Raw genomic sequence first — 21,130 nt, 5'->3', positions numbered from 1 at the left:
TGATGTACCCCAGTCTCCAGCAGCCGTACCCTAATGATGCAAGCCCAATGAGCTGGAGTGTTGTCGTCCATGAAGATGAAATTAGGCCTGTGTTGTTCATGCAGAGGCACAATGACTGGATTAATGATGTTATTCAAGTAGTATGGGCTTGTCACTGTACCATTCACAAAGTGTAGGGGAGTTCACAGTTGACTAGACACATCTGCCCACACGGAATCACCACCACCACCTTGCCTTGTTAAAGAACAGCAAGTTGGGCAAAAAGTACTGAAACACTGAGTTTAGAAAAGTTTAGAGAAGGTTACATTAAGTTAACCTGTAAAGGTTAGAGTGCATTTTAGGTTCATCCTGAAATTTCACCCGAAAGCCAAATATCCCTTTTGTGAGTAGTGTAATTCCATTCTCATTTTCCTGTTCTAATTTTAATCTGTCACCATTTACCATAGTTAAACAGCTAATGTAAATGTAATTTTTTGTTGATATAAGTCATTTTATTCAGAAAATGGGGTGGACTCAGGCAACTCAATTTCATCATCAGAATATCTGTGAAGATGTCTTCTACTGAGGTGATAACTGAAGAGGTGAAACACCTGAAGATGAGATGAAGATGTCTGGATAAAGACACAATTATCGAGGATGCTGGGTCAAAATGCAAAATTATTTCAAAAGCATGAGATTTCACAGATAGAGAATGGTAGATTAAGGTGACCATGACTCATTTCAAAGTTTCCTCAGGTAAAAGACTCTAGCCTTATGAAACCTTGATTTTGGCTGTTTTCACACTTAGTTCATTTACTCCACATCAGAGTTTAGGGTTGTGTGACACTAATATTTTTCATTTGGTTCAATTGGCTTGCTGATTTGTCATGAATTTAGTGAGGATATAATTTATTAGGTTTGACTTGCGTGTCACTGTATACATTCCAGACCTTTCCTTCACATACATTCTTGATATAAATGTGTATCGAACGTGTCGAATGTCATGCAGCATTTTTAATTTAAGCAATTGGGTCAATAATGCCTGACACCACCTACCAAAAATATATATTATGGCTCATGCTGCAAGGGCAACATGAGCGTCTGTCAAGAGTCAAATGTTAAAACATAGATTATATGGACAGCGAAGCTCTGATGTGCTACTTGAAGAAGGGAAAACAAGCTTTGATTTTGAACATCTACGGTCAGATGAGACTAAAATAAAGCTTTTTAGCCAACAATTAAGAAACATAGCAGACAAATATAGGAATGCTTATACACAAAAGCTGCTTTACCACCACATGGTACCAGCTCAGTTTCACCCTAATTGGCTTTTTTTAGTTTTTCATTGGGCAAACCTGGTAACTGGTACTATTTTTGGTATCTGTCCAAACAAGGTTCCTAGCGTCGATACGAAAAGGGTACGTGGAAAAACTGCAGACTAAAGATTGGTTAGAGAGAACTGTCACTATCACCCTAAACACATATGTTAATGTTAGCTACTAGGTTGATGGTTGATGGTTGATGTACCCTTTGAGAAACCAGACTTGTCTTGTCCTCTGAACCCTGGTGTAGTATTTCTCAAATTCTCTAGGCATCTTTGGCTGTGATTTCTAAGACAAAATGTTTCCTTCACATCATGGCAGTTTCATGCGGTGTCACTATGATAACCAGCGACACTGAAGGGGTAGTACATCTGCAGTGGAAAACAAAGTAGCCAGTACCAAAGTGAATAGAGTCAAGTAGTCGAGGCATGTTAAGCCATACCATGCGGTGTGGAAAAGCTCCAAAAGCTTTCCAATGTGAAGTACGGTGGTGGACATGTTAATACTGTGCAGTAGACATGTAATGCAATGTTGCTTTGCTTCCAAAGGCGTCATGTCAATAAATTTAAAACATTCCTAGCCATTTTTCAGGTACATTGTCTAACATGATGCACAAACTGTGCTCAGTTGATTCTTCCAGACCTACATCTTTTTAATGCATTACTAATTACTAATGCATTACAAATCTAAAGAAGGTTTGCAAATGCAATCCTAATGCAACAACAAACAAGCTAAAAAAAAAGGTCTAAGCTTCTTTTTATCTCACTGCACTGTACTCAGACCTGTTATTCTTGACATGCAAATAATAAGATTGTTTCCTCTGAGAAATGATATCATACAATTACAAATACAATTATATCATGATGTTAAGCAGAAAAAGCACAAAAAACCAATAAGATTCTATTTAACATTGTACATAATCTTCAGTGCAGCTGGTACAGATGCCACAGATGTTCATTAATACAAAAAAAAAAATAATTTGGATACCAATAGTAATTCCTTGTTCCATAAAGAGCATCACGAAAAGACTTTCTTATCAAGGTCAACCAGCAAAGTGTGCAAGTGTTTAGCTTTCTTTTATGTGTGCTTGGTCAGGAAATGTGAACCCTCATAGCTGAAAAGGCTTTCAGAGAGGGCTACAAAAAATAGTGATGAAATGAGGTGACATCTATATAGAGACTAGGGCTTCTAATCATTGTATAAAGCCATGACACTGTGACACACTAAAACTCAATATTGTAACCTCCTCTTTCACTGCCAGGGAACTGTATGCTTTAGTTCTAACTGGTGTAGCACTGAAAGTATCACGTATCACACCATCACTGTTAGAAATGAAACAGGTGGTAGATATTTAACAATGATTAGGCCCACTCATGATCATATCTGCACCTTTCACAGCTTCTGAAACCAGCATTCACTCTTCAGTTTTGGAACCAAAGCATGTTGATAATGTGTGACCCTTTTCTGCTAGAAGTCGCTGCATGGAGTGCACAGCATTTTTACGCAGTATTTTTACATACTTAACAAGTAAACAACAGCAGATCAAACAGTTGATGTGAGCAGGTTGATACACATAACAATTGGAACTGAGATCTTTTAATGATCAACGTTGATCAATAGCATGTAGAGATCCCAAATGTGGATCCTTATCTTGTCCGCTATCACTGTGCTGTAACCCCGTGGGCAGCTGCACAACAGGCAGCATTTGCTGACCAGGCGGCAGAAGTGTTGACACACCACAAAAAAGAGGAAGTCCTGGCTTTTGGTTTTAAGACCTTTCAAAGAAGAGATCACATGCAAAAACATGCTGCACTTCAGTAATGAAGACACCAAGACCTCCCTCCCAACACACACGCACACATAAATGCATGCAAAAGAGGAAGTGTTTACAATTGCCACAGTTCTGAGATAAATGAACAGATTATATGATTGCTGGGGGAAAATGGACTGATAGAGTCCCAGTGGAGGCTTAAAGTAAAAGAAAAAGAAAGGTAAGGGCCCTTTTCTCATCTAAAAATAATTCCAAAATAGACTGAGAGATATTGAATTCAGATATTTGGTTTGAAAGACTATAAAAAATGTACTAAAAAGTGCTTTGAACTAAATAAAAGGCATTACATAACACAGTTCTTGTCAAAGGTAAGTAAAAGGTATTTGCGTAACTATGATGTTATATATAAAATTCATGTGTATAGCAACATCTTTTTCAGAGCGTAACTTGATTTTAACATGAAAACATCACTTTGTTTGCAGGTTTTGAGGGCATTTATCAAGCGCCAGTCAGTTTTATTTGGTTGTTCTGACAAATCAGCAGTTGTGAATGTGAATGCATACACAAATAAAACTGAAAACTATTGAAAATTTATATATATTTGATATATATATATATATATATATATATATATATATATAACATGTATTACATGTGAAACGTTACTGAGTAAACATTGGTGAATTACAATAACCAATATTAAAGGGGTTCGATTCAGCTTTACTCTGTTTGTGTACTCATTTTGGACTTGTTTTTTTATTTTTATTTTTTTTATTGTTTTTTGGATTTTAGGTCATATTGTATGTAGCCTACTTTCAACTTTCCGCAAACAGACATTTTCACATCTTCCCTTCTGACTCAAACAACCCTACTTTCCCCACATCCATCTGAGAACGTTCTTTCACTGTTTTTGCAAATTGTGAAACTTTCAGTCTAACGGAAAGTGTGATTTTTAAATACACTGCAGATCTTTATGGACAATGAATAATATAGTTTAAGTATTTAATTGCTTAATTCTTGACAAATCCCAAATGTTTTGCTATATCATCAAGAGCACCTAAAAATCTTTATGGGACAACATATGGGGCAAGTTTCAGAGACCCAGACTGAGCCTAAACCTAGACCAATTGGGAAATTTGGCATTGCATTTTTGTCTAAGACGAAACTTAATCCATGTCCAAGAAGCCGAGCCCCTGTGCTTATGGATTCTTTTCGTATTAACAACCGAATTAAAACTTAAAAACTTTTCGAGGTCACCAATTATTTGCCCATAGAACTAAATCTCTAAGCAGCAATGCCAAAGTCATTACACTGTTCTAAACCCAGTGCATTTTAGATTCAATTTCTCGCAAACTCCAGAAAAATCATAATGAAGAATGCCAGTAGTCTGGACTAATCTAGAACTCTGGGAAACTGACACTTAAAAGGGAATTGCACAGATTTTTCAGAATTTTGCATAATTCTGTCGATGTGATGTAAAAAAAGTCATTCAGAGTGCTTTAATGTAAAATACTTCCTTGCATAGAAACTTTCAGACGGGTAGGAACCAGGGGTCACCGTGTCTACAACACAAATATATCCATTTTATTTATTAGTGACAAATGACTAGTGAACCTACACGTCTTCTGACTTTTATACGTAATGCTTATGATGGTAAAATAATGGAATACACGCACACACACGGACACACACACACGCACACACACACACGCGCGCGCACACACACACATACCTTTCCTTCGGGCCCTATTTTGATTTGAGTATACTTCTGGATTAAAACAAAGGGATTCAAACGCCTTTTTAAGCCAAATTTTTATCTCAAAACAATAATGTTCATCATAAGTCATAAAGCAATGTGCCAATCATCTGGCAGCATATATCTAACCACTTCATGTAATAACTTTCTGTGAGGGAGCTTTTAGAGGTGGACGTCTGGTTCCTATCAGCACCACGGTAAACAATTCTGACTCTGTAAATGAATCTCGAACGAAGCATTTCACTCTAAACCACTCTGAGTGACTTTGTTTACATCTTAGCAACATAATGATCCTTCTAGCACACCGCTTAGCGTTCCTACAGGAGTAAACCAGTGTTGTCAACGTGATCGCTCACTTGTACATTACGAGACGAGTTTCTCTGAGCAGAAGAACTAGCGGACTTGAAACGAGCTAATGTAGCTGACGACAGGCGAGAGGTATTTCCCCATCACCGTGTTTCGCTTCACACCTATTCATCTCCCACCTAGCATGAGGCTAAAAATAAGCCTCATCACAAAGCAGAGCAACGGAGGTGTGCTACATTCAACTATTCCCGCCATTTCAACATATTCTACACACAGAAAGTCTCTTTTCACGGTGTAAAAACATGAAGTCCTGTGACCTCTTACTCTTTCTCTTTGTTCTTCCTCTCTCCGTCTCATTCGCGCACTTTACACCGCTTTTTCCGTCCACCCTCCCCTGCATCTCTCTCAGAGGGAAATCCCTTTCTCCTCCCTTTCCAGGCACTGAGGCGCGAGGGCGATGACGTCATCTGGCTTGATGGTTTGGCTGTGGTGAAGAAGACAGATGAGTTGTGAGATAAAAGTGTGCTGGCCTGCTGTAGACGGATGAAGGTGCTGAGGTTTGAATTTCGCTTGCTATTTAGTCCAGGCACTGTGTGTAGTAGTAACGGGAGCAATTTTGAATGTATATATTGATGTAGTTGTTGTTTTCTTGTTGTTGTTGCTGCTGCTGTTGGCTTGGCTTACTCAGAAACACTACTTTATAAAATCTGCCCCCAAGTAATATGCTGTCATAAATTACATATACACTCTAAAAATCATTTTCAAGAATGTAGCATGCAGCGCATGTGTGTGTACAGTTTCTGGAGTGTCTTGAAGGCCTGGCAAAATGGAAATCACAAAACTATTCTGGACCTACAGGACACTCTTCCAAACACAAATCTATACAGACATACTCTTTGTGTTGCAGGTTCACATGGTAGTGTTAACCTTTTGAAATCTCAGGAGAGCCTACTCCACAGAGCTGTCTTGGTATCCCACTTCTGCCAAGATGATGCCTATGCGGACTCTGTTAATCACAGCGCTTCCTCTGCTGGTGCTGAGTTCTGAGGTTCAGCAATGCGCTTTGCAGAGCACAACTTCCCACGGTAAGTGAGAGCAAACAAACACAGTTTACTTTTGCACAGTATTAGGAAACCAGCGTGACTGGATCTTGTGATATAAGCATGATATTCACCCTAGAAGTTTCATCGGTTTAAATGAGTAGTGGGAACATTCCTCAGCATTCGTGGCACCAATTCGTCAAACCGATGTAGTCTTTTGGATGAGCAGTCATCTAGATTATGGACCTGTCTAAATAACACTAGACAATTCAATGGACTAGCTTTGCGTTTCACCTTTAATGCTGACATCTGTTCTTCTGACTTCTGTAGGACTTCCAATGCTGGACTCCCTACAGTGCTATAATGATTACACTTCCCACATGCGCTGCACTTGGGAAGAGGACCCACATACACATTTGAAGTTGTTGATAACAAAGTAAGGAACAAAAATAAATGCATTTGTTGGGTGGTCATGTACACAAATGGGGAAATGGAACGAGAACATGAAGAAAGTCTATTCACATAAACTTTTTTTTTCTGTCTATCTATAGAGAACAATTTGAAGGTGAATGTGTTTCTGATGGACTTGGTGAGCTGTTGTCCAATGGGAAGCGCTCTCGTAGCTGTGTCTATAAAACTACGCTATTTTACAGGGGAAAGTTCACCATATGCTCGACCACATCCTGTCCATCTAAAGCAGCAACTCTTAACATAGCTCAGCACGGTGAGAGAATTGTGTTTGTGTTTGCATGTGGGTTTGCCTGTGTGTGTTTATTCACACCCAAAGATGTCAAACAAACTTTCATGTCTGGCTCAGATAATAGTTACTGCTAGTATGTACAGCTGAGGAATGCTGTTAAGCAAACTATTCTAAAAAATAGAATAAAGATTCCTAAGTGGTACTTGGCTTGGACATATGATTCAAGGAAAAGCATTTAAAGTAGTATCCCACCTGTTTTTAGAAGTTTTACATAATTACATGGTTAAGTGCCGTTCACTGCACTGTTGTAGAGAAACAGAACTTGTCAGGGCTGTGATGGGAATGAGGGTTTTATTTTCTAAAAGCTGCGCAAATCCATTCATAGTGGATATGTACATGTGTGACATTCTAAAAGTAAAATAGTACCCAAAGAAAACTTTTTTTTTTCAGATTTACTGCTACTTTACCATTTTTAACATATACAATTTCAAGACATATAGTGGTTCACTGATCAGTTTGGATAGTAAATAAAATGGCTATATCAGCATTGTTGACATTGCTACCCCTGGTTCCCATCACTACCACTGTCTGAATGTTTCTCTACATTGCACCACTTCACATCAAACCACTCTGAATGACTTTGTTTACATCTCAACCACTAAAGTATGTAGAAACATTTGTGGTATAGGACCTTTACATTATTTTGAACTTTTTTCAACTCTAAAAAAAGTTCTTCACACTCACAGCTCAGTTGTTCACTGAAATATTCAATAAGAAAACGTGATTCTTCTATGTCATTGTTCCAAATAAACGTTTTTGGGCACTTTCTTGAGTAATAAGTGTTTGTGTGTTCTACAGGCAAAGTGCTAAGCCCGGTAAATGTAAAGGTAAAAAAAGTTGATGGTGGGCGAATGCTGAGCTGGAGCAGCCCGTACCCTTCCTCAAAGTCACTCACCTACCAGGTCAAATACAGAAGGCATGGACATGACTGGACCGTGAGTACAATTATTCCCGTATAAATCTACACACACAGCTGTTCAGTTGCTTGACAGTCTATATTCAGATCCTCATTATGCATTCAGAATGTGTTTGTGTTGAGCTGCTCACTACATCCTCACCAAAAACATATCTACAGATATCCCCACAGTATACAATGTTGAGTTAAAACATTAATACCACTCACAGATGAAGCAAGTAACATTGATTATCTCATAAAAATGACACATGTCAAGGTCTGGGATCCATTAGAAGGTAAGCAGTTGGTAAACAGTTGGTTCTCATAGTCAACTTGTTGGAAGTAGGAGAAGTAGCAGCTTTGACAAGAGACAAAATCATAATGGTCTGACAACTAAGTTGGAGCATCTCTGAAATGGCAAGGCTTTTGGGGAGCTCCCAGTTAAAAGAGGTGAGTCCAAGAAGGAACAAACCATGAAACCATCGACAGGGTGTTGGGTGCCCAAGGCTCATTAATGCACGAGAGCACCTAAGGCTATCCCATCTGGTCAAAACCAACAGAAGGGAAACTATGGCACATGTGGCAGAAGTTTTTAATGAAGATTATAGGAGGGATGTGTCACAACACTCAGTCTATTGCATCCCTCTCTCTCTCTCTCTATATATATATCTATATATATATATATATATATATAAGGCAGTGAGCAGATCAGTAAGAGTGCTCCTGCTAACCTTTGTGAGCCATTTAAAAATGTCTACATGGACACATGATTGTGAGAACTGGACATTGAAGCGACAGAAGATGGTTGCCTGGATCCAATGAGTACCTTTTTTTTAAAGGATAGCTAGGTACATGTGTGCTATTTACCTGGGAAAGTGATAGCAACAAGATGGACATCTTGGTGCAAGATTCCACAGGGGAGCCGTTGTGGTGGCATGTGGAGGACCAACAGTATATTAGTCAGGAGGTCATAATATTTTGGGTCATTTGCACCAGAGGTGCAAAAATGTATAGGCGCATAATGGTGCATCAATCTGAAATAAATTTAAGTGCATTGACTGTAGTATCTTAGAATTAATGATAATTATAAAAAAATTATAAAAGCATGCATTGCTGTATTCAGTGTTTTTCAAAATAATGCAGAATTGCCACATATACAATCATATTGAACTGATTTATTGAGCATTATGTAGTAACCTTTTAAGTTGAAATGAAATCATAATCAAAACCTTTTTCCTCTTATCTCACAAAAACAAGCTTTAATATAAAAAGCAAGTGAGCCGAGCCTCCTTCTCAAAGTGTCAGTAGATTGTCCATAATTAGTGCCACTTTTAGTAAATCTGACAATTCAACTCCTAATACATCCATAAAGAACCAAAGTTTTTACACACCTGATGACATTGCACAATTGGCTTTTCTGAAGACACAGGAATACAACAACCTCAAAACCATTAAGATTCCCACAAAAGATAACGGCCCGACATGAAAGAATAGTACGTGCAATCTGAAACCTGATAGGGATCTATGACAGCTGAGACAGATATGGATAGCAGTGTGTCTGTGTGTTTGCCCCAGATGAGATCTCTCCTTCTCTCATTTCCTGGCTAGGTGGTAAGTGATATAAAAACCACTCAATGGGTGATTAAGGAGCTGGAGCTGCCAGCTTATGAGTACGAGGCCAGAGTGCGAGCGCGGGGTCAAGTGGGCCTGTGGAGCAACTGGAGCTCCTCAGTGTCCTGGATCACTGAGGAAGGTACAAGATAACTACACTCCAAATTAAAGCATTCATATTAGCTACGAAAAAGGTACATTTCGAAAACATACTGTGTGTTGATCCACTGGTGGTTTGGAGAAAGCGTAACCTTCCGAAGAATATTGCTCTTCTGAGTTAATAGTTGTGCAATGAGGTTGTTCACTATTTTGTAATATGGCCCTAGAACAAGCTGAAAGCTGAAAGCTTGAAAAAATAATTTGGTGAAAAATCAACTTTCCACAATTTTTCCTATATTACAAATGTTATCTTTAAAAATGAGCCTTTTTTAAGATAAAATGTCAATGTCAGAAAACACAAACACCTTTATAGAGCAAACCACTTTATTGCACAAGTCGAGCGTAGAGTCAAGTTCTTAGGAAGGTTACATGCTATTTTGGAACCACCAGTAATACACAGATTGGCTTTCATTGCCTAACTCTGGTGGCATACAGGAGATAAACCAAGACAACACTGACAGATTACTCTAATTTCTCTCTCTGTGTCGCACCTTCTTTGTCTCTCTTCATGCTTCTTCTTCCATCGCCTTGTGTTTCTCTTTCAGAAGGTGTTTTCAACCTGCAGTGTGTAATAGAGATAAGAGGTGTGTCTTGTAGCTGGCAGGTAAAAAGAGAGCAAGCCCAGTTCCTCTCATTTTACCTGTGCTCACACACTAATGGATCCAGTCTGTGAGTACCTTCTTGCCCTCAGAACAGAGAAATCACATTCACAACCTATCACAGACAAGAGATACAACACAATCTTTGATAAAAACTTTTAGTTGAGCGATACCATACAAGAACCACTTTTGGTTCCGTAAGGAAAAAGAAACGTTTTCCTTTTTTAAAAGAAACCTTTAAAGGTTTGAAGGATTCTGTCTAGAACATTTACAACCTTTGGAGGTTCTTTAAAGTTTTAAGAGGTCCGCCACACTCACACATCTCTGAAGAACCATTTTCAGAAAGGTTTTTTAGTGGACCAAACGTTTTTCCTATGGCATCACTCCCAAAACCTGTTTTAGCACCTTTATTTTTAAAAGTACAGGGGTGAACAGTGTGTATGTTAACACATTATGTTATTGTTAACGTGTTAAATTATATTACAATATGCTTTTCTGAGTATATCGTTGGTGTCATCAGTGCTATGGATACACAATGTTATCAGAAAAACATTTAGGCAGACAAATGCTTAAATAAAACACATGACATGATGATTTATTGTACACATTATGACATTTTTTCCAATTGTCTGATTTTTCTTTGTGTCTCTTCTTAGATAGTTTATATTTATAAGTGTTGAATTACAAATAAATAACTGTACTCATAGTGTTTCATAGCCTTTTGTAATGTGGCATGACTGTTTTGCTGCTGCATTTTGTCCATTCCAATTTGAAATCTATGCATTATGATACATATTGTGTATCATATGTATATGTTGTTTGATGATGTTAGATTTTTGCCATATGGCCCACACTTAGACAACAGTACTTAACAGGTTATAGCAAAAACAACTAATTCTCTCATTTATTCTTTTGCCAGGGGGTGTCAACATTGTGTTAAGTACATCGACCAGCCAGGTCATGCTGTGCTGGATTTCATGTGTCTGGTATTAAATCCTGAGCCTGAGATGCTGACCATGGAGCTTAAAAGTGTGCGCAACAGCAAGGATTTTGCAAACCCCTTGAACAGTGAGTTTGATCAACATTGGGACCGCTATTGTAAATTACAGTAAACCATACACATCATAACCATGATATCCTTAAAGAATGTCATTTCCTTCTGTCTGTGATGCCAGTGATAAATTCCATTTTAATTGATATCACATTCACTGTTATTGTCTACAGCAGAGGCTCTCAGTCTTGGTCTTGGTTTACTGTGTTGAGTGCAGTATGAGTCCTGCCACCTGGTGTTCACAAAGACATGCTGCATTCATTTTAATCAAGCAGGGCACAACACAACTCAGTGTTTTCCTCACTTGTAACACATGTAATGCAGCTCACATAGAAGGAAAAGGCATGAAACTGGACAGTGTTGTGGCTCTGTTTGACTTTCCTCTGTTTATCAAAATGTTGAGAACACATATGTTTGTTTGTCACTTTTACTTTTCAGTTACATAAGAAAAATACCAGCTGAAGGTCTTGCTAACCTGAAACAGACACATATTCAAAATTTCATGTGTATATAGTAGCACTAATATAGTAGCACTTCATGTTCATCAGCGTTCTTTCATGGTGTGAAGAGTAGCTTTTGCCAAAATAATGATTTGACTGTTTTGTTATCCAAACTATTGTTAGAGGTCGTTCAAGAAGCTGAAAGGTTTGAACGCAAATGAGTGCTGACAACACAGTAAGGGGACAAAACGAGTGGGCTGTGACATAATTCTAAAGTTTCTTTAGGGAACTTTTACCAACTTTTTTAGATGTCTGCATTAGTAAGTTGTAAAAATGTTAACGAGTTCGCTCAGATTAGTTTGATTTGAAATGCACTATTGTAAAGAAGCTTACCAAGTCAGAGTTGTTCACATTGGTGGTGAACTGGTGTCTGAAGAGCCGAATGCCTCTTAAAGCTACCTCACAGAAAGTTACTGTATGAAGTGATTACAAAAAAGGCTGCCTGATGCCTGATGTGTTGCTTGCCGAGATAAACATTTGGCCTAAAACTGTTTGTACCCACATTTCTGTTAGATTTATCACTATTTAACCATTACTGTATCAGCATTACATTTAAAACAATGAAGTCATTGGTAGGTTTTCAGATTGTTTTACATAGTCAATAAAGTGGCCATATTTGTATTGTAAACATTGTGTCAGGATGTTTCTCTACAATGCAATCTCACATCAAGCCACTCTGAAAGATTTGTCTCAGTAATTCCATTATACACGTTTTACAGTTCTTTCTTCAGCTTTGTAGCTGCTGCAAAGAAAAAGCCTGATCTAAACAGCTTTTCATTGAACATGTTAGTGCAACCCGCCAAACAGTATGCTCATTTATTAAAACCATTTTGAATGGCTGGATGTCCTACCATCCATTTCTTCATATATGATTTCAAATGGAACAGATTATTCATCACGTCATTAACGACATGAGCTATTAGTCCTGGGGTGCAGGATAGATTAATTATTGTGTGAATGAATGTATAGCTTGCAGGATGAAAATTAATTTTATGGTTCTCTGTGCTCACAGTTCAGCCTCCGCGTCTAAAGCGTGTCCAGGTGAGCAAGAAGGATGGCTTTTGGAAGCTGACCTGGTCCAGACCCGATGTCAGTGAACAGCTCAGTCTCTCCTATCAACTACAGCTCTATAACAACGACACAGGGGTAGGACATTCCGTTAAAATTTTGGAATCATGTTTTACAGTAATATCAAGCCAATTTTGTTGCAGATGGATCGATACAACTATTCTAATATGTCAGTGTCCTATAACTTCACAGATTTCAAATAATGGGAATTTGTAAAAAAATATATGTTTTGAATGTGTTCCAATGGTAACAACTGAGAAAGCTGTAGATAAATCACAGTGTTATTTACCACCAAATAATGTTTTGTTCTTCCCAAAATGTGCCTTAAATATATAACAGGGACTGATGTCTAGTCAATATCCAGTCTACGCTATATTACTCACTGCTGCGTAAAAGTTTTGATTGGTAGAATATCTGTTCATCCAGTGTTCACATGAAGTAAATCTAATGTCTGCTGATTTGTTCAGACTCTCTTTCCATTAGTTAATGCATGAAACTAAACAAAGGCGCAGTAATGTGTACAGTAAGGAACCAGTGTGGCTATTAACTCATTCATGTACAACAACTAAATTTCGTATGATAAGGAAAAAGGCAGCAGAACTTATTCTGATTAAAAGATAAAATTTGGATGAGACCTTGGATGAGAACCTTAGTCCTTTGAATTTTCTATTGATTTGTTTAAAAAAAAATCAGTGGCAAATGTGACCAAATGTGACTGAAGTTAATAGGATACATGAAGTAATATAAACTCACTTTTTTAGTCAAATTGATAGATTTGATGAGAAAAGACTTTCTGTGCTCAGGAAACATGTGGATATGTAAAATTTCAGATCAGAACATGTTGCAAGGATCTTATGAGCCCAAGTGTGAACCTTCTGCCTTGAACCAGTGCCTTGAAGCCAGCATACATCTATTGGGAGGGGCACTAGCACATTTGTAGTTCCTCTTTAGCGATGACAGGAGCTTTAGTGACTAATGTCAGTCTCTTTCTAAAAGGGGAGTTCCAGTCATTACCAAAAAAAAAATCCTTGCCAGAATTGTTCATAGTGGTGTTTAAAGGAACTAGAGATTAAAACCACTAAAAGCTACTTCAAAGAAAGCCATTACATGAAATGATCATGTAAAACCCTGCCTGATATCTGAGATATTATTTTACAATATAGATAAGCTTTTGGTCTATTATTTTCAATCCATTCTTGGCAGAGAGGTACTTGCAGGTGTTTCAGATAGCTTGTCATGTTAGATAGCAAATAAAGTGGCTATATTTGCATTGTAAACCTTCCAGTCTCTGGTTCTGATCACCACTATCATAATACCAATCAGTAAGTTTATTTTCCAGTGCACATCATCTTCCATGTTAAACCAGTTTAAAATATTTTGTTTACATCTTTGTGACTGAATTATGCAGAATTTTTTGCACTTTTGAAAAATCTTCCACTTGTTTGCAACTTTAGTGCTCTCAACAATGTCCTAACTCTCCCTCAATCTCTCTCACTAGGATTTGACACTTTTCAATCTCACTGAAGGTGATTTCTGTTTAAGCTTGACCCCCTCCACCCTGAGGCCCACTAATACATACATGGCTCAGGTCAGAGCACTGCCATCAAATGACTTTAGTGGGCTACCATCTAACTGGTCTGAGCCTGAATACTTCACAAGCGATCCAGGTAAATATCTCTGACCTCTCTGTACTGTTCTTGGTCATGTTTTTGTTGCAAGATGTGGGTTGAAAGTAGTTTAATGACTATTGATTAATAATAAATTATTAATTTTTCCTCCCAGATTCTCAGATGTAGTATTCATCAAGTGTTGGTGTTTTACACAGAAACTGTGTAAATTAGATTTTTTTCCCATACTGTTTCTTTCTTAAAGAAGCATGTATGGTGTAACTTTATTTGCCTACTTTGTAGATTGATTGGCAGATGTTTGTCTTGTCCTTACCTTGCATTTAACACAGTATTTATTAAATTCACCTTAATATTACCTAACACGAAACTTAACATTCACTCCATAATGTTTATTTTTGTTAGGATGGTGACTATCATATAGACAATGCTTGTTGAGGGCCTAGAATGCTTTTGGGTTGGTTGGGGGGGCATAAAGTTTGGGATATGAGTTGGCTATATATTTAATTGATATTGTGATTTTATTTTGTTGTATTTTGTTTTTGTAATTTTGTATTGTACATTGTGTTTTTAGCATAAGTCAAATGTCTACCGGCCCGATGCAAAATATCTCATCTCTGTAGGATTAGATTTTTAGAGTCGTTTATTATTTTTACAGCAGTAAGTCCTAAGCTGTACCCATCTCAGAAGTAGCCATATTAAAGGTGCATCCAAATGGGTATCCCAAAGTTCTCAAAGTTAGGTCTCATTTTATTTGAGATACCATTTTGGATTCTATTCTTTACCAAATGTGATTACTACTAAGATGGGTGCAGCTTTAGTTTAAGAGAAAAAAGAAATATTGCAGAAAGATAATGAAATATTTGTGTGTGTGTGTGTGTGTGTGTGTGTGTGTGTGTGTGTGTGTGTGTGTGTGTGTGTGTGTGTGTGTGTGTGTGTGTGTGTGTGTGTGTGTGTCCGTGACAGAGCGAGAGAGCGAGAGAGAGAGAGTGTGTGAATGTGTGTGTGTGTGTGTGTGTGTGTGTGTGTGGGGGGGGGGGGGCCTGCAGCTTTATGAGCTGCTTACATTATTTATGAAAAGCTTTTTCATATAAAGAGATGAGCATCTTTAAAAAGCTTTTGATGTTTTGGAATGAAATATGTAGTCTTTCAAAGATGTTGACATTATGATGTAAATCTTCTTACATTCTTATGTTCTTATGTGTGTGTGTGTGTGTGTGTGTGTGTGTGTGTGTGTGTGTGTAGCTTCCTCCGTTCCGGCCATTATTTACACCATGACTGCTGTGTTGGTGGCCGTGTTTTTTCTCGTCCTGTACAAGGCTCTTCCATCCTGCCACAGGTAAATCACAGAATGCACTACCTAGTGGTGGGTGTTCAATTATATTACATTAAAATGTGAAGTTATTTTTTAACATTAATAACGTTAAGACAAACAACAAAATCTTACAACAAATAAGATTATTACTACCATAATAATAATACTATAAAGAAGAAGTAGAAGAACAACAATTCTGATTCGTCTGAACGTCATCCTCAATACATCAAAATCCATATCCGCTGGTCCGTTTGAGAACCACTGATCTAGTGATATGGATTAAGACATACTATGGGAGTCACACCCTAGGTGGCCACCGAAAAAGCCTTAGGTCAAAAGGTTTGAGAACTGTTTCAGTAGCATACCCCTTACTCCTTCTACCTACCAGAAGCTAATCATCATGACAGAGCGTTCATGGAAAAGAATGCTAAATAAGTCTGGGTTTGTATGTGTGTTGTTTGACAGGAAATTAGAGCTATGGAAGGTGTCCATTCCCTCTCCCCTTAAGAGCAGAGTCCTGAAGGAAATGAGCATTAAGGTGAGTGAGTGCTGGTTTCAAAAAATAAAATTAGCTTGATCTCAATGGCCAGGACCTGACTGAACATCAGTGGCCAGAACTGAGCGCAAAAAGAGATGCTGAGCAGCTTATGGCATCACACCTCAAGGACTGCATTAAGATGCCTGGTCCACACTCTAAGATATAGATGTTGAAAATGTGAGAGATATAATGACGGATGGTTGTCCTTCAGTTAATCACAGCCTCTGTGCTACATAACCTGCTTACAATGAAACGCCACACTATTATACACACAGAACCAGGCTTCTTTCTCTTTGAGTGAGGAGAGACCTATAAACCCAATGTTAATATATGTTATTTTTATTTTTAAAAAGTACTATTAAATTATGTGAGAAAGCATGGTATTATACACATAAAATTTGATCCTTCCATTCAGCACAGCTGTCATTCCTTATCAGGCCTTCACACAAAATGTCAACATTGCATGTCAGGTGTTCGGTGCATGTGAGACATCCGGCGCTCCCTACACACAGGATGTTTAAATTCCAATTTAAAAATGAGGGTTGCTATGACTAGACTGTGATAACACAAGGGTTAAGATTGGAGTCTATATACCCCACATCACAGGACAATCTAGAAAAATGGTTGTTTAAGAACAGCCTAAAATCAAGGCTTCTCTAGTGACTGTAGGGAGGGGCAAATCAACCTTAAAATCAGCCCAGTTATCTTATACTGTGCGTTAGCCAGTTGGCCCACTGGCATTTTTACTTTAATGCTGATGAATGTGCATTGTCCCTAGCAAATAAATAAAGCTACATGACTAGAAAACACAATTTATTCCATGTTGCTTTTATCAATGACATTTTCTTTCTTTCTCTCGTTACAGAGTTCTCCTGCTGTCTGGGGCAATCACTACAGTGAGAAGGAGAAAACGTCTGTGTGTATCATGCAACCCTCAGATAATCCAATCATCTACAAGGGCAGGTCAGACCCTCATCATTGTCATCATAACTATTGCTGCAAGTACTGTGCTTTACTTTGTGCTGTATGTAGCATTATTGCTGTTTTGTGCATCAGCAGCAGAGAGGTAAAAAAATACATACTCTCTAATAGGGCTCCAATTATCAGATTACATTTTCTTACATTTGTTAATACTCTAATGTTAATAATATCTCAAATATTTAAAAATGAAGTATAGAAAAGAAAGGAAAATGTACATAATTTTCCACTTACTACAGATGCAGTCAATCAGCCAAGCCATTTTTGGTGTCCAACTTTTGTTTTTGCAGTTGAGCGCAGGAGTTATGCGACTCGAGTTACAAGGCTAATGTCACTAACAAACCCTAGAGCTCAATAGTCACCCAAATACTTCTCTGAAACTGCATCTAGATCTACAATAAGGTCTCACAGACTTGTTAATGTGGTTAATGTGAACTAGGAACAAGAACAGAACTTCCATGAACAGTGGGGGCAACACATGAACAAGTGCTGGGCCTAATTTCAACTTCTTCCCAAAATCTTATTTTCATGTACATGCGTGATACACCGGTTTATAGGCTCTAGATTACATTTGTGAATTATTCTGTTTACAAACCTATATTTTCAATTAGATAAACAGTTATTTCTAATTAGAAATAAATTGCACGCATTATGTTTTTTTTAATAAAATATAATATATAAAATTTTTTAAATAAATGTTTCATTACTATGACTTTTATTTTTGTACTGTTTTATAAATTATATTCATGTATTTTGTTATTTTTTAAATTTGTTCTCTTAAATGACACTAGAAAAACTATAAGACAATCTTAAAACTACAAGATAATGGAAAAAATAAGCAATACACAATGATGTAAGGATGTAAAATCTAGTTATAAAGATTTAGAGGCATAAAAAATCAAGTAACATAAAATGCTAGTCCAGACGCTGTTACTGTTTGAACTTGTTGGCAATAACTGGTCCATAAGAGTGGGCTGTCTTTTTAGCTCTCATCTTAAAAATTCAGCATAAATTCCTTGGTCAACTTATTAATGAGCAGATGAGAAACCATATTTCATATTTTGTATGGTAGTTTTTAAGCCACGGTGTTGATCTTAAAGTCACACATGGATAAACTTTCCTTGTGTACTGGACAGCTAACTAAGTAGCATGCTCTCATTTATTTTTGGAAATAATTGCAATCAAGAGCATGCTTGGCTACTTAGCATTGCTAAATGTAAGTCAGGCGCTGAAGGAACTTTGTTTAGATTGCACTTGCTTTCGGATAAGAACTCTAAAACTGATTAACAATGCATATTTTATTATTTTTTATTTTCACATATTCATTATTTATTAAATGCTTCTTACAGTCCCACAGAGAATGATTATTATGAAAAAATGTTAAATATAAACATTAAATGTAAATATTGCGTTAAGATTCTTACTAGCATCAGCTGCATATAATAAAAATAGATTTTTTTTTGCAGTATTTCAGAGTACCCACTTTTGCCATATATTGACGACCTGACCAAATCAGCTTGTACGCACGGACTGGACCACTCATCCTCCTATATAGAGGGAAGTGGAATGTCAGTCAAGTCTACCATGAGCTTCACTGGACCTTACATTCTGTGCCAGCAAGACTCCTCATCACAAAGTGAAACGTTGGACACGTCCTTCTACTCTAACTCAACTTTCAAAAAAGACAGTAGATCCATTATCAATGAGAATGCCACTGACTCTCTCGCAGCAAATGGAGGATACGTTTCATCCCCTCCCACCTCTCTGCCTTCCACAGAACACTCCGCCTCTTCGGATAATACAGCCACTGGGGGCACAAACCCTGACCTGTTACAGCTTCCAAAGGACGATCCTCCTGCATACACGCCCAACCCCACTGCAAAGCCTGGGGTACTCTTTTCTAACCCATCAGACTACTGTTTGATGCCCAATATGGAGATAGATGTTGCAGCCTGGGTGCAAGCCTCTGCTTCACCACCAGGGGGCAATATAGACAGGCAGTCAATTGTTGCAGGAGATGGAGACCAAAGTGCGCGTGGCTATGTGACTCTCTCTCAGCCTGCAATTTAATGGTGTGTATTTGAGACAATTATCATTGACTTATTGAGAGTTGAAAATAGTTACGTCACCTAGTCATAACTATGGGCAGTTTGCATTTGGCAGCTGATAAATGTATCACATAAACAATGCATATAGACAGGGAGATGAAGCAATGACATTGTATTCTGCAAAAAAGACATTTGCAAACCACGGAAGATGTGGAAGCCAGGCAGGAACACTGCTGTTTGATGTTCAAACTCTTTGTTATGAGGTCCACAACGCATACTTGAGGATGGGTTATTTGAGGTGGATTTTTTCCCGCCACTAGCTGGACAATGCTGAAGTAAATGCAGCAGTTAATGTTACTGCTAGGACACTGAATATCAAGTATTTAACTTGATACCTCTACATCAGTGCCTGTGCTAGCAGCTAGGAACACCATGGGTCTCCATTGATGGGTCTCTTATGACTCGTATTTCTGACTTTGGGGTAAAATCAGAAGTTCACAAGCACCATTCAGACGTAATTTTCTTTCCTAAATGTGATCTGATCTTTTCTGAGTTTCTGAATTATATTGTATTGTATTTTTATATTTTTGAAAGTTTCATCGAGCAGCTTTTGCATTGCCATATCTGAAAGGGGCAATAACGAACATTTGGGCAGATTGCCAATCAATGAGAAACTCAACCAGCAGCCTTTTTTATCTCTGCATATAAATTAATATAAAGTCACTATAGTAGACTCTTCAACAGCACGCTAAGCTTGGACTATGCAGTGTGGCAGTCTGACCAACTGATAGCAGTGCTGTTGGCGCACACATTGAGTAATCCTTGTACCTCTCTCCTCCTTTGCATTACATATCACACAAAGTTGTGTGATTACTAAAATTTATACATGCACTATAGCTAATTCCTGCAACAATGAATGTATCTGTCTATCTGTATGAATTGTTCCTTTCATGAGGATCACACAGTCAGACTGAATGTAAACAGGGTACTTAGTGGAACCTATGTTTTAGTTGTTTTTATGCCTGCACTTGCCTGAGATGCGATTTTAAATATTAAAAAAGTTTGTTGAGGCTAGTGTAAAGTGGGTTTAAAGTTATGATTTTCCTGATTCTGAATTTCTTTGAGAGTCTTTGAGAGCTTATATAGAGATGATCAAACTGTTTGGAAGCTATCTTGCGAAACCGCCATTGATTATCAGCAATGTTAGATTTATTGTTATTATTTATTGCTTTATTGCATTTAATACATTTTAAATTTCATGTAAGTTAAAGGGCCTATATTTTACATTTTTTTCCTTGTATTTTATTATTTTTTTCAAAATGCAGTCTATACAAAAAAACAGTCCTTATATCTTTAGCCTGGGGGCCACTAAAGTGCTATAGGCTGAATAGCTGATATATGTAAATGTGTTGGTTTCAGTTCTATCACAAAAACAATTCAATATGGGCTTGCAACTTAGTTTACACATGGACACGGGAGTGAACAGTATGTTTTATTCCAAAAAAGTGAGGAAAATTCCAGTTTTCATAGTATGGGCCCTTGAGTCTGCAGTGGACTCTCAAAATAAAGTGTTATTAATATATACACTATATTGCCAAAATTATTCACTCACCCATCCAAATCATTGAATTCAGGTGTTGCAATCACTTCCATGGCCACAGGTTATAAAACCAAGCACCTAGGCCTGCAGACTGCTTCTACAAACATTTGTGAAAGAATGGGTCGCTCTCAGGAGCTCAGTGAATTCCAGTGCGGTACCATTATAGGACGCCACCTGTGCAACAAGCCCAGTCATGAAATTTCCTCATT

At 37.7% G+C, this 21,130-nt stretch overlaps 1 protein-coding gene across 4 annotated transcripts; it reads left to right on the top strand.

The window, feature by feature from the left end:
• Window positions 1–3,137: 3,137 nt before the first annotated feature.
• csf2rb (colony stimulating factor 2 receptor subunit beta) lies at window positions 3,138–20,429 on the top strand. Of its 4 annotated transcripts, none has more exons than XM_017685657.2 (15): window positions 3,138–3,292; window positions 5,573–5,683; window positions 6,042–6,219; window positions 6,505–6,610; window positions 6,726–6,898; window positions 7,733–7,869; window positions 9,438–9,582; window positions 10,148–10,268; window positions 11,118–11,266; window positions 12,762–12,895; window positions 14,316–14,484; window positions 15,688–15,781; window positions 16,223–16,295; window positions 17,161–17,258; window positions 18,740–20,429. In XM_017685657.2, the coding sequence occupies exons 3-15, from the start codon at window positions 6,123–6,125 to the stop codon at window positions 19,341–19,343; spliced, it is 2,100 nt and encodes a 699-aa protein (XP_017541146.2). In that variant the 5' UTR covers window positions 3,138–3,292; window positions 5,573–5,683; window positions 6,042–6,122; the 3' UTR covers window positions 19,344–20,429. The 4 variants fall into 4 exon arrangements, with proteins under 4 accessions (XP_017541146.2, XP_017541121.2, XP_017541130.2 ...); XM_017685632.2 differs by having other exon boundaries at window positions 3,139–3,292; window positions 10,145–10,268; XM_017685641.2 differs by having other exon boundaries at window positions 3,139–3,292; window positions 5,573–5,691; window positions 10,145–10,268.
• Window positions 20,430–21,130: the final 701 nt, after the last annotated feature.

The sequence above is a fragment of the Pygocentrus nattereri genome, chromosome 14 (assembly GCF_015220715.1).
Source record: "Pygocentrus nattereri isolate fPygNat1 chromosome 14, fPygNat1.pri, whole genome shotgun sequence".
NCBI classification, from domain to species: Eukaryota; Metazoa; Chordata; class Actinopteri; order Characiformes; family Serrasalmidae; genus Pygocentrus; species Pygocentrus nattereri.
This window is presented reverse-complemented; position numbering and strand designations above follow the sequence as displayed.

What these genes read in the sequence shown, in the direction of transcription:
- csf2rb (XM_017685632.2), top strand. Translation starts at nt 6,123, where the DNA reads ATGATGCCTATGCGGACTCTGTTAATCACAGCGCTTCCTCTGCTGGTG. An exon ending in TTTTGCAAACCCCTTGAACA is followed by an intron (nt 11,267 to 12,761) that starts GTGAGTTTGATC and finishes CTGTGCTCACAG; the next exon opens with TTCAGCCTCCGCGTCTAAAG. An exon ending in TCTATAACAACGACACAGGG is followed by an intron (nt 12,896 to 14,315) that starts GTAGGACATTCC and finishes CTCTCTCACTAG; the next exon opens with GATTTGACACTTTTCAATCT.